General features: G+C 53.1%; 1 protein-coding gene across 1 annotated transcript in view; it reads right to left on the bottom strand.

The window, feature by feature from the left end:
- Positions 1-421: 421 nt before the first annotated feature.
- Dync1h1 (dynein cytoplasmic 1 heavy chain 1) overlaps positions 422-11,643 on the bottom strand; it is a 65,817-nt gene continuing 54,595 nt past the window's right edge. The window contains exons 55-77 of the mRNA XM_021178532.2: positions 11,040-11,252; positions 10,815-10,942; positions 10,351-10,504; positions 9,502-9,648; positions 9,263-9,413; positions 8,893-9,146; positions 8,679-8,813; positions 8,496-8,590; positions 8,225-8,399; positions 7,973-8,048; positions 6,282-6,442; positions 6,002-6,113; positions 5,728-5,912; positions 5,447-5,560; positions 4,617-4,787; positions 4,244-4,461; positions 4,031-4,134; positions 2,550-2,761; positions 1,997-2,150; positions 1,529-1,671; positions 1,209-1,377; positions 924-1,051; positions 422-783 (exon numbers count right to left, since the gene is read on the bottom strand). Of these exons, the coding sequence (XP_021034191.1) occupies positions 655-783; positions 924-1,051; positions 1,209-1,377; positions 1,529-1,671; positions 1,997-2,150; positions 2,550-2,761; positions 4,031-4,134; positions 4,244-4,461; positions 4,617-4,787; positions 5,447-5,560; positions 5,728-5,912; positions 6,002-6,113; positions 6,282-6,442; positions 7,973-8,048; positions 8,225-8,399; positions 8,496-8,590; positions 8,679-8,813; positions 8,893-9,146; positions 9,263-9,413; positions 9,502-9,648; positions 10,351-10,504; positions 10,815-10,942; positions 11,040-11,252 (3,528 nt within the window). The 3' untranslated portion in view covers positions 422-654. The remainder of the gene's footprint in view (positions 784-923; positions 1,052-1,208; positions 1,378-1,528; positions 1,672-1,996; positions 2,151-2,549; positions 2,762-4,030; positions 4,135-4,243; positions 4,462-4,616; positions 4,788-5,446; positions 5,561-5,727; positions 5,913-6,001; positions 6,114-6,281; positions 6,443-7,972; positions 8,049-8,224; positions 8,400-8,495; positions 8,591-8,678; positions 8,814-8,892; positions 9,147-9,262; positions 9,414-9,501; positions 9,649-10,350; positions 10,505-10,814; positions 10,943-11,039; positions 11,253-11,643) is intronic.

Here is an 11,643-nt window from a genome sequence, read left to right as displayed (position 1 = left end):
TCTCCCAGAGAAGGGAGTTAGGACAGTGCCTCTCTGTGCTAAGGCGTCCTTAACAGCTATGACAACAGCCTCTGCCCACTCTGTACCACACAGTCAGAGGGTTTTAGAGATCCTGAGATGCTAGGACCAGGCTAATTGTCACCCTTCCTGTGGGACGAGGCCACCCTCTCACCACAGGTGGTGTGGAAAGGAAGTGTGGGAGGATGGACTGGTGGCAGGGCTTAGGTCTGAGAGAGAGAAGGTCCCCAGGGGCTAGGGGTGTCAGTCAAGAACAGAGTTGCTGCCAGGCCTCAGGGAGGAGGTACAGCTTTCCTGGTCTCACCCTGCTGCTTCTGCATCTGTGACCACGGTGACAAAGATGAGGTGGGCTGGAACGCAAGGATTCCCACAGCAGACTGAGCAGAGCGGCAAGAGGCGGGGAGCCCGTCATGCTTAGTGTTTTATTTACTAAACCCAGCCATTCAGTCAGCCCTCGGACAGCGCACTTTTCTCCTCTCCCATCCCACCGTCTCCAACCGTAGCACCTGTCATCCGCCAACACGAACCAACCACTTGCTTTCCAGTCCATCAACCCTTCCACACGGTTAAGGATGAATGAAGGTTAAATATTGGGCGTTTCCTATTCCAGAAAGAGGATTGGAGAAAAGTCTAGCTTTACTCAGTGCACAGAACGGCAACTCCACGCTCATAGAAGCTGCGAGGATCTTCCTTTGTAGCAATTTCAAAGTCCACGGTGAAGATGAGGTCTGCCCGGGTGAAGTTCAGGTAGACAGGTAAGGTCACCTGTGAGACAGACAGAGGGACTTACTGTTCATCAGCTCTAGGGATGAGCTCCCATGGGGGTCCAGGGCTAGGGGGCAGTTGTTTGCACACAAGTAGAGTCCCAGCACGGCAGAGCCAAAGAGCAAGGCCACGATACTTACCACGCTGGCCTTCTTCTCTGCGCTTGTTTGTTTCACCCAGCGCAGCTGTGTGAGGGGGAGGACTGTGGAGATGGCATTGGAGAGCGATAGCTTGTTGTTGCTGCACGTGGCCCCTTGGAGCTTCAGACCTGTGAGGAGATGTGGAGACGGGGCTAGAGCCACACAGCTCGGCTTCCAGGACACCCACAGGCTCAGCTGGGATGCTCTGCCCAGACACTTTGGGTAAATTCATTTGGAAACAGGTTTCACAGAAAGGCCAGGCTGAGAGCTCAGACGCCAGCTCACCTGTGACTCCAAAGCTGCAGGCATCAAGGGTGGCACTCTGGGAGGTGGTGACATTGACTTCCAGGCAGAGTTCCTCCAGGGACCAGCTGTTAGCTTGTGCCACATACTGTCTGGTGGCAGTGATGTAGGCCTCAGGTACAAACAGGCCACCCAGGCACACGTGGATGTTCTGTACAAACAGTGCGGTGGAAAGAAGAGAAGGTCAGGCACAGGCCCTGGCTATCCTTAGTGCCATCGAGAAAGAACACTTTTCCACCCAAGTCCAGGACAATCAGTGCCACTCCTGACCCCACCTCCTACCCCGGGCCACGCATGCCCACCTTCAGTTCCTTGGCACCACCAGATGCAGCCGCTTGTGAGATGTTCTGCAGCTGCTTGATCCTCTCACTGAAATCCGACACCCACTGGATCACCGTCATGCCTGCAGGCACTGTGTAATGGGACCAGCTCCGAGGCAAGATCCCTGCAGCAAGGAAGAAAGCAGTAGGCCTCAGCACTAGTTCTGCCAAGTCCCCCTCTGCAGACGGGGGCAAAGCTGTCTCAGTAGTGTGGGGTGCCGGGCCCCGCCCACCCCTCTGTCCTCTTCACTGCATTAACCCTAAAAGTCACAGGAGCTGCACAAAAACTTTAGGAAAGCCTAGGGAAAACTAGGGGCATTGCTAGGACCCCCCCGCCCCCCACTATTGAGGAAGCCTGTAAGAGACACGTGTGGCCTGGGGACTGCAGTGTGCCTGCACATGGGGCGTGGACAGTGGCAGACCAGCTCGAGCCCCACACCCCATCAGCACCTTTCACCAGCTCATTGATGAGCGTGCGCAGGTAGTTTGTCTGCTTCTTTTTCCCCTCGCACACTTGAACGACGTCAGCAAGGTCTTGGCGCACATCTTGGAGTAACTTGGCCCCCATCTTTACTTCTCTCTCAAAGAACCTAAACAAAGGATCCTAAAGCCAGAGAGAAGAGGGCTAAGGTCGGGGGTCTGTGCAGAGACAGGGCACAGCTGGGAGCGGCACCAGAGCTTCTGACCACACATTTTTGGGCGCTGGCCAGAGTGCAGTGTGGCCCTGGCCTGATGAATTTCTCTGCCCCTCTCAGATCACAGCTTTCAAACAGTTTAATTAAAACGGTGGCCATTCTTTTTTTTTTTTTTTTTTTTGCATTTTGGGTTTGAGACAGGGTTTCTCTGTCTAGCCCTGGCTATCCTGGAACTCACTCTGTAGACCAGGCTAGCTTCGAACTCAGAGATCTGCCTGCCTCCCGAGTGCTGGGATTAAAGGTATGTGCCACCACTGGCCATTCTTGCTGAAGCCTGGGGACCAGCACACTGAGCCCAGCCCAGCTACCTTGATGTTCTCCACGGTGCGCTTCAGGGGGCTCAGTGTCTGCGGGATGAGGTGCAGCCAGTTGGATGCCGTGGTGTGCAGTGTCCTCATCCAGGCTGGACGGCCATCGGAGGTGGAGTCCGTCCTTGCCTTCTTCTCCGTCTCTGCGTAGGCCAGGTCATCCTCGTCCTCCAGCATCTGCATCTTCAGCATCTTGCTGATCATGTCCACGCCTAGGCCAGGCCCGGGTGGGGGAGGACGTCAGTGGACAGGCCAAGAGCTGTGTGACCATCAGCTCAGCACGGCAGCCTGCAGGCTGTCCTCGTGCCACACGTCTACCCCAGGGCGATTAAGACAAAACCAGACCCAATGGCCTGGTCGTGTGCTGTGAGGCTGTTTGCAGCCTGCAGGCCTCAGAAGCCTCACTCAACCTAAAGGCAGACCCTGCTAGGGACGTTTGTGATGGCCACTGGGACCTCTGAACTGCTCACACAAATGCCACGTTACTAAAAGCACACTGGTGCTTGGCCCGTCCCTCACATGTGGGAACTGACGCCCAGGCTGCTGAGCCTCCCTGCTCTCTGGACTGTGCAAAGAAAGGTGGAGAAGCTGGCAATGCCCTGGTTCTTGACAGTGTTGATGGGTACAGGGCTTACGGAAGCGCTGGGGCAAGTGACACCAGCACTGAGAACCAATCAGCCTGTGTGCTGGAGAGACTACATCCAACCCCACAGGGAGCCGCTCAGCATCCAGGCCACTGACATCTTCACACTAAATCCATGTCATAGCCGCTCATTTCCTACTGTCCATGGCCATCCCCACCTTCTTTCTCATGGTCACCTCCTCCCAGACAGCAGCAAGCTCTCAGCACGTTCTCCACAGGAGGAGGTAGCTGGGAACACTTCATCTTGCCTCACCTACTTCGGAATGCCTGCACTAGCCCTTGCCTGTTTTCTTAGCCTTTCCATAAGGGTCAGGTCAGACCACCAGAAGGACAAGGTGTAGCAGGCTGGTGCTACGTTGCTGCTGCTGAGTCACCTCACCTGCCGTTTTTAAAAGGGCCCCATGTCATCCAGGTTAGCCTAGAACTCTCTACCCTATTGCTTGATTGTATCTACCCCGTGGGTGCTGGCATCTCAGGGATGAGTTACTGGCTCTAAATGGTTGTTGACTGTGTGGGGCTTGCTCTCAGAGCTCTACTTAGCTTGTTAGGCTCTGGATTCTACCACCAATGCTGTGAGAAGTAAAACTGACTTAATACAAGGTATGTTGTGTTGTTTGAGGCATGCTGTGTAGACTGGATGCTGAACTCCATGGTTTTTCTGCCTTTGGCTCCAGGCTAGGGCACAGACAGGCTCCATACCACCAAGCCTCCATCAGTGCTTCCAACTCTTGAACTAAAGCTAGCCGTCAAACCTTCTTTTCAGGACTCCCCGTGAACAAGCCCTTCTAGCAGGCTTAGGGTGGGCAGGGGTCCAGGAGTAAGGGGACTCACTACCCACCTTGGGTGGTAAGCAGGACCCTTTCAGCATTGTTGGGGAGGCCCAGCCATGAGGGTGTCTGGGCGTCAGGCAGCAGCTCTACCCACTGCACAAACTCCTCTCGCCTGAGAAAACAGGACATTTGGAATCAGAGTCCGGCAGACTGTGGCTCCAAACACCCTGCCCGCCCCCCTCCCCCCCCCAGCCTGACTTCTGTTCCCACAGCGGCCGCACCTGATACCATCAGGCATCTGGATGTCCTTGTGCCCGTCAACCTTGCAGGCCAGCTTGAATTCACTGTCGAAGCTGCGGGTGGTGAACAGCCGCTCAAGGAAGGTGTTGAGCAGACGCTGGTCGAACTCATTGTCCACTCGCCCACCATAGATGGACTGCGCCATCAGGGTCTTCAGGGCAGACCATGGGATCTTATCCGGTGAGATGTTCTGCCGGCCCTGGGGAGGACAGAGGCTGGGTTACATGTGTACACCGGAGGGGCCAGCTTTCTGCTGCACAGTCTAGTTCTGGCTGCTACAAAGTATCAGCGCTCCCTTGAGTTGAGATCCACTGTCTCCCCCCATCACAGGATGGGTGATGTAGCCTAACTTGCCTTGGCTGTGTCATCCAGCCACGTGTCCACCGTGTCACAAGCTGATCGAAGGTCAGATTCTCCAAATTCGTACTTCTTTGACCACCCCAGTGGAGCATAGCGCAGGCGCTCTTGGATGATGGCATGGAACCAAGCCAGCAGGAAATACAAGCGGGCACGCTCATTTGGAGACTAGATGAAGAAAATGACCACAGACAGATTCGTCAGACAGCATGTGTTTGTCTAAGGAAACCAGACCCTACTTCAGAAGCAAAGATCTGCAGAACAAGCCACCCCGACACCCTTCAACCGTCTGACCTGCAGGCAGCACCAGAATCAAGCAATATGGCTGACCAAAGCACCTAGCTTTCTAACGATCAGGATTGGCAGAATGGCCCTTGAATTTAGACAGGTTTCTAGAAGATTGGCTTTTATTTATTTATTATGAGTACACCATTGCTCTCTTCAGACACACCAGAAGAGGGCATCAGATCCCATTACAGATGGTTGTGAGCCACCATGTGGTTGCTGGGAACTGAACTCAGGACCTCTGGAAGAACAGTCAGTGCTCTTAACCGCTGAACCACCTCTCCAGTCCAGAAGATAGGCTTTCTTAAAATGTAGATTTCAGCACCAAACAAAACAAGTGAAAACCTCAAGAGCTGAAGGTGCCCTGTCCTCATGTGGCACAGGGACAGTGAGCTATGTAGTGGACTGAGGGCCACAGCTCTGCGGAGTGCACCTGCTCACTTGGGAACATTCCTCACTTCTGCCTTCCCAGCTGGGCACAGGCAGGAACCCGCTCTTAGGTTTATATACATATGTGTTCAGAGAGAGCGAGCGCTCTTTACCTTGCATATCCTAGAGACAGGGATGCTGCTAAATGTCCTCAGCATGTTGGCTTTCACTCCAGGTGGTGGCTCAAACACAAAGATCCGACCTGCACGGAGCAGGTTCACGGGCACCTGAGGGAGAAGGTAGTCTCTGTGATTGATGTGTGGTTGACCTCAAGCTTGCAGCAATCCTCCTGCCCCAGCATCACAAGTTCTGGGGTTGTAGACATGTGAGCACACCCAGCTGACCCACTGGTTCTGATACAGGCTTCACAGAGGCACCAGCACCCGCGGCTCACCTTGGGGTTGATCTCCATGGTGAGGAAGAGTCGGAAGCAGGCGTGGGGCTGCAGGGAGTGCAGCTTCTTCTCCAGCTGCATCAGCCACCCTGGGGCCAGGTGCACGTTCTTCAACATCACCCACCTGCCTGACTTCACAGCGGTGTTGATGGCCTTATCTGCTTGGTTAAAGCCTTCTGCTGAGCCTGAGACAAGGAAGCCAAGTGTGAACCACGGCAGGCAGCCTTATGCTTCCAGGCTGCCCCGTGTCCACGAAACCAGCATACATCCTTACCGATGGCAATAGACGTGATCTGCGTGTTCTGCTCTGCTGCGAGGTCCTCAACATGTCCACTGGCATCATACCCCGGCACAGAGCACATCAGGACAGGTGTGTTTGGCTTCACCTGTAAATGACATGGTACACCCAGATGACGGGCTATAAGACAGGACCTGGCAGGAGAAGGCCTGAGGGTAGTGTTGGCTCGGGGAAGACTGCAGCCAAGCAGCAGTGTGTCTGAGCTATATCACAGGGTGCATGGGGAGCGGGGATGGGGCACAAGGACACCCATTACCTCTGTGCCCACAATGTGGGTGAGGTCGAGAGGCTGCTCCATGATGGACATGAAGGACTCTCCGAGGTTTGTGGAAACAAACATGTGGGCCATGGCCAACAGGCGGTCGGGTCGGAAGGCTTGAATCAGGAGCAGGCGGTGGATGGCCTGCCCAATGGGAGCTGAAACGAGGCGTGGCAAGGGAGGGTTAAGGTGCTGACATTTCCACCCAGAGCACCAGCTCAGGCAGGCACGAAGCCCCCGAGATCCAGCTCAGCCCCCAGCCTCCTGGTTCTCTTGGACCCAGGGAGCATCTGTCTTGCGATAGGATCTTACCACTGGTGTGGGGTACTGATGATACTGCCCTTTCAGAGTCTATCCTCAGGCTAACCTTGAACTCACGGTCCCTCAGCTCTTCCTCCTCGGTGCTGGGTTCCAGGTGTGTGTGAGTATGTGCACTCAGCATGGCAGGTGTGGAGGTCAGAGGTCAACCTGGTGTCCATGCCCACTCTTCACCTTGTGACAGGGTATCTCTACCACTGTGTGACTAGGGATAGCTGGCCTGTGAGCTTCTCTCCATTCCTGTCTGCCTTCCATCTCATGGGCTGCACTACTGTGTGTGTAGGTTTTGGGTTGTCTGTCTGGCGAGGCAAGCACTTTTACCCACAAAGCACTTTCCCTAGCCCCCTCATCTGTTTATTTAAAAAAAAATTATTCTTTTAGACAGGATGTCACTATGTAGCTCTGGGAAGCATTGAAGTCAACACTAAATTAGGCTTGAGCTCTGAGATCTACCTGCCTCTGCCTCCTCAGTGCTGGAATTAAAGGCATGTGTTATCATGCTTAGCAAAATAAATAAATAAATAAAACATCTTTGAGACAAGGTCTCTTTATATGGAGTGGGGGTATGTTGGCTGCCCTGGGGGAATTTTTATGTTGCATGTGTATGTGTGGCGGCCACATGCAGCTCATGACAACTAGTGGGGCTGGTTCAGCACATGGGTCACAGGGATGGAACTCAGTCAGGTCTTTACCTCTGTGGCACTCACAGGTGCACTCAGAGTCTTTATGACACAAGACAATCCTCACTCATCCTTGTTAGGCATCACTTTCACTCCAGTCAGATGAACTCAATCACCTTATGCCTGCTAGGTAAGTGTTCTAGAGTTGAGCTATGTTCCTAGCCCGCTCCAGCCTCTGATGGTCACTGGTGATAACGTGAGGGGGAATCAGAAATCTGATCTTCCCTCCGCCAACCTAGGAGCTCTCCCCCTAAATGGTTTCCTAAAATGGTGATTTTGTTATTTTGAGGCAAGAGCTCATTATTTAGCCTAGGCTGGCCTTAAACTGTGAACCTACCTTTTTTTTTTTTTTTTTTTCCTGAGACAAGGTTTCTCTGTATAGCCCTGGCTGTCCTGGAACTCACTTTGTAGACCAGGCTGGCCTCGAACTCAGAAATCCACCTGCCGCTGCCTCCCAAGTGCTGGGATTAAAGGTGTGCACCACCACTGCCCAACTAGCTGTCAACCTTCCTACTTCAGTCTCCTGAGTAGCTGGGACTCAGAGTCTGTCTACACTCCAGACTGGCTTCCTAACAAGCCTGACTGATGCGCAAGTACCTCTCTAAGGATCAGTGCCTCCTTCTTCTGAGGAACAACACACCCAACTTTATATTAGGCCCGAGAGAGGACAGCAGGGGCTGGCTGACTCACTTGTAGGTGTTTCCTCGCTCCAGAGGTATGGCACGGTCTGCTCTGGTGAACTGCTATCCAGCCAAATGCCAAACTGCTGTAGAGACAATAGGTTAAGTGTCACCATGGTACAGGAATAATTGGTGTGTGGTCCTGGGCATGCAGCTTTGGTTTTGCTCTATTAGATGAACAGACCTTTAGGGCCCACGCAGTCATGCATGCAGTAGCTGCTCACTGACAGGTCTTACACAGAACACTCGAAAGGACACTTACCTCATCTGCCTGCACCTTGGCAATCAGATCTTTAAATGCAGGCAGACAGCTCAACCTCACGACAGCTTCTGCCTGCTCTACGGTCAGGCCCTGGATTTTGGGGGTGGAGCCAGCACTCAGCACAATCTCCTTCCCTCTGAGGAAGTGCTGAAACTCTGCGTCATAGGTGGGCTCCCTGTGAAGCGGGGGACAGGTCAGGCAGGTGTCTTTACACAGAACGCATGCTAGGGCAGTCCGCAGAGCCACATCACTGCTGAGCAGCCTGCCTCACCCCACGGTGCCTTTCAGCTTGATCCGAGCCAGGAGCATGGCGAAGGTGATGTGGTCCTGGTGCAGCATGCCTCGAGCCACTCGGTTAAAGGCCACCTGGGAAGCGAGAGAGAGGGGATGGTGGTGTTCTGGAGGCCACACTTCCATACCCGTGTACCAGACAGATGCATGCTCCGTTCTCTACCTGGAAGAGGTCCTTGGTTATGACGGAGAGGCGCTGTGTGTGGTCGGTGGCACCCTTCAGGTTGGGGTTCTCATACAGCACATTGTGGTAGATGTCCAGGAAGAACTGCAGAGAGTACTGGTATAGGAAGTGAACCTGGGAGGAAGCCATGTGACCATCAGAGTGTGCCTCGGGCCACAGCTGGGAACCAGAGCTGCTGTGCCAATGGCCTCACCTGCTTCAGGGACTCCATAGTGAAGTAGATGCTGCTGCAGGCAGTGGACAGCGGCAGGTACTGCTGGGACACGGTCTCCACCTCCTGCATGACAATGTCCGTCTCCTCCACCTTTCTGGTAACCTCCGCAGCTTCTCGCTTCAGATTCTCCAGGGTTGTAATGATGGTGTCGTCATCCAGAATGCGGCCTTTTACCTCGTTCAGAGCTTGGAGCAGAGACTTTTCAAGCTGCCGTAAACGGAGCTGGAACTCCCCTGTGACAAGACAGATTTGCGTCACTGTGCCACTGGGGAGCAGTGTCACCCTTACCCGCCCTCCGGAGCTCAGCTTGCCACCCAGCTCAGCTGGGAAGCTGGGGACCAGAGCACACCTTGCAGTTTCAGGAGGTCGGAGCGCTTCTCGTCCACATCCGGCCTTTCTGCTTTAAGCACTTCATTGAGACACTGGCTCTGTAAACTGCTGCGGGTGACGGTGAAGTTCACAAAGGTCACCCGGGAGCAGAGGTCTGGTGGGAACTCCACCTGTCAGAACACAAGACAGACCGGTTGGTTCTCTCCGCTCCAAACCTACCAGCATCATGGTGATCTATGGTGATCTATGTCTGCTTACAGTTGGGTCTCGGGTAGACAGAAAGATGACAAAGGACGGTGACAGGTCTATGTCTTGGTCACCGAGGGTAATCAGCACTCTCCCTCCTGTTCGCCGAACTTCACGGTTCAGTACTGGATTCAAAACGGGATCATAGCTTTCCACATCCTATGTATGGCACACACAGAAGACAGCTGTCAATCTCCTATCTGGGCCAGTGGACCACTCACAAGCCCCGGGACCTGCCCGGGACCTTAGAGGAAGCTAAGATGGATGGAAGTTTGCCTTTTTAAAGAAATTGTTGTTGGGTTGGGGCATGGATGTGACTGAGTGGCAGAACACTTTTCTTGTAGTGTGAGGCCTGGGTTCCACCCCAGCACCAAACAAAACCCCAGTTCAGAGACACACCAACCACAGGGCTTATAACCACTCTCAACATCTCAGATCAACTCCAGACAGGGTTTCTCTCTGCAGCCCTGGTTGGCCTGGAACTCGCTCTGTAGACCAGAATGGCCTTGAATTCAGGGGTGTACCTACCTCTGCCTCTCTAAAGATGTGCATTACCACTGCCTGGTCATTGGTTTTGAGACAGGATCTTTTTATGGCTATTTTGGAGCACTCTGTGTAGACCAGCCTGGCCTTAAACTTAAGAAATCTTCCTGCCTCTGTCTCCTGAGTGCTGGGATTAAAGGTGTGCGCCACCACGGCCGGCTTTCAAAGCTTTTTGTTTGTTTGTTTGTTTTAGTATCAAACCCCACTCAAAGACAAAGTTCAAATACTACTGGTGTGTGTGCTATGTAATTTCCATTTACTTCCCATCAGCCACAGATGTGCCTAGGAGGAGTGACAAATTCAAACACAGACACAAACCTGGACAAGAAGGGGATTGCCAAATCTCAGAGCACTCTCCAAATTCTTCCGGAAGGCATCATCTAAGAAGCTGGTCCTTGTGATCTTCCGGTCCTTATATTCATTCATGATGAATTCTGTGGCCTGTCCGGAGGGGTCAATGATCAGCGGGTACCTGAGGGTAAAGTGACATGTGATTAGGTGAAAAGAAAGTTCCATCAGGAAAGTCAGTTTCCTGATCGGATGGGAAGAAACCATCACTCCACACAGGCAATCTCTACACACTGCCAGACTCCTAAACAGATGTGACTTAAATCAAGATATCTCCCGGAAAAGCTGTGGTAAGCAGAACTCACTAAGATATAAAGACAAACGCTGACCTCTTAGCACTGCCTCCCCACAACCACTTCTCCTTCCCTCTCTTCAAACAAGCTGTGTGAATACAATACAATCTCTAGCTGCACCTTCGGCCTAAAAGCACACACCTATTGAATCGTTTTAGCATGATGGCATTCTCTGTGCACAGGTCGTCGGCAGGCAGAGAGCTGGCCTGCCAGCGGAGGCGTTCGTCAGCATTGGAGAGGTACTCCGTCCTTGCAATGTCTGTGCGGAACTGAAAGGGGAGACTGGTTATTCATCTCTCCTGTGACTGCCAGACCGTGCCAGCGCTGCTGTGCCCAGGCCGACTCTTCTCTTTGAGTGCCTCTTACCTGGATGTTGGCTTGCTGTAAGTGATGAGACCAGGTGGTGAACAAGTTCTGGCGCATTTGCTGGTCAAAGTAACCAGCGTAAGCAATGAAGGCCGCCGACAGGAGGCAGTCCCCAGCAATGGTAGACATCTGGTTTTTGAAAGTTTCACTCGTCTTTTCCCAGCGTTCCCTTTCAGCAGATAAACTCTTTAGAAGTGCAGTGCTCCGGTTTACCTACGGGAGGACAAAGAAATCAAATGACACGTTCAGGACCATACCAAACACTACAAAGGAAATCCATTCACTGGGTCACTGAGAGGCCAGGCCGTCAAGCCTGATGACCTGAGTTCCATCCCTGAGACCTACACAGTGGGAGGAGAGGACCAACTTAACAAAAGTGTCCTCTGGTTTCCACATGTGGCATGGACCGCACACACTTGACCCTTAAATTAATGAGAAAACAGAAAGGATCTACATTGTGTGCAGGGCCTGGGGAGGACTAAAAGCACTCAGACCATCCAGAGTCCTGGCAAGGCAAGACTGTGGTAGACACTAAGCGGCACAGGTACTAGGATCTCTTCAGAGCACCAGCCAAGGGCAGAGGCTAACTTTCAGCCTGGAGGGA

The sequence above is a fragment of the Mus caroli genome, unplaced genomic scaffold (genome assembly GCF_978045245.1).
Source record: "Mus caroli unplaced genomic scaffold, Mus_caroli_1 scaffold_14, whole genome shotgun sequence".
NCBI lineage: Eukaryota > Metazoa > Chordata > Mammalia > Rodentia > Muridae > Mus > Mus caroli.
Note: the sequence above shows the minus strand (reverse complement) of the source record. Positions and strands in the feature narration are given on the sequence as shown.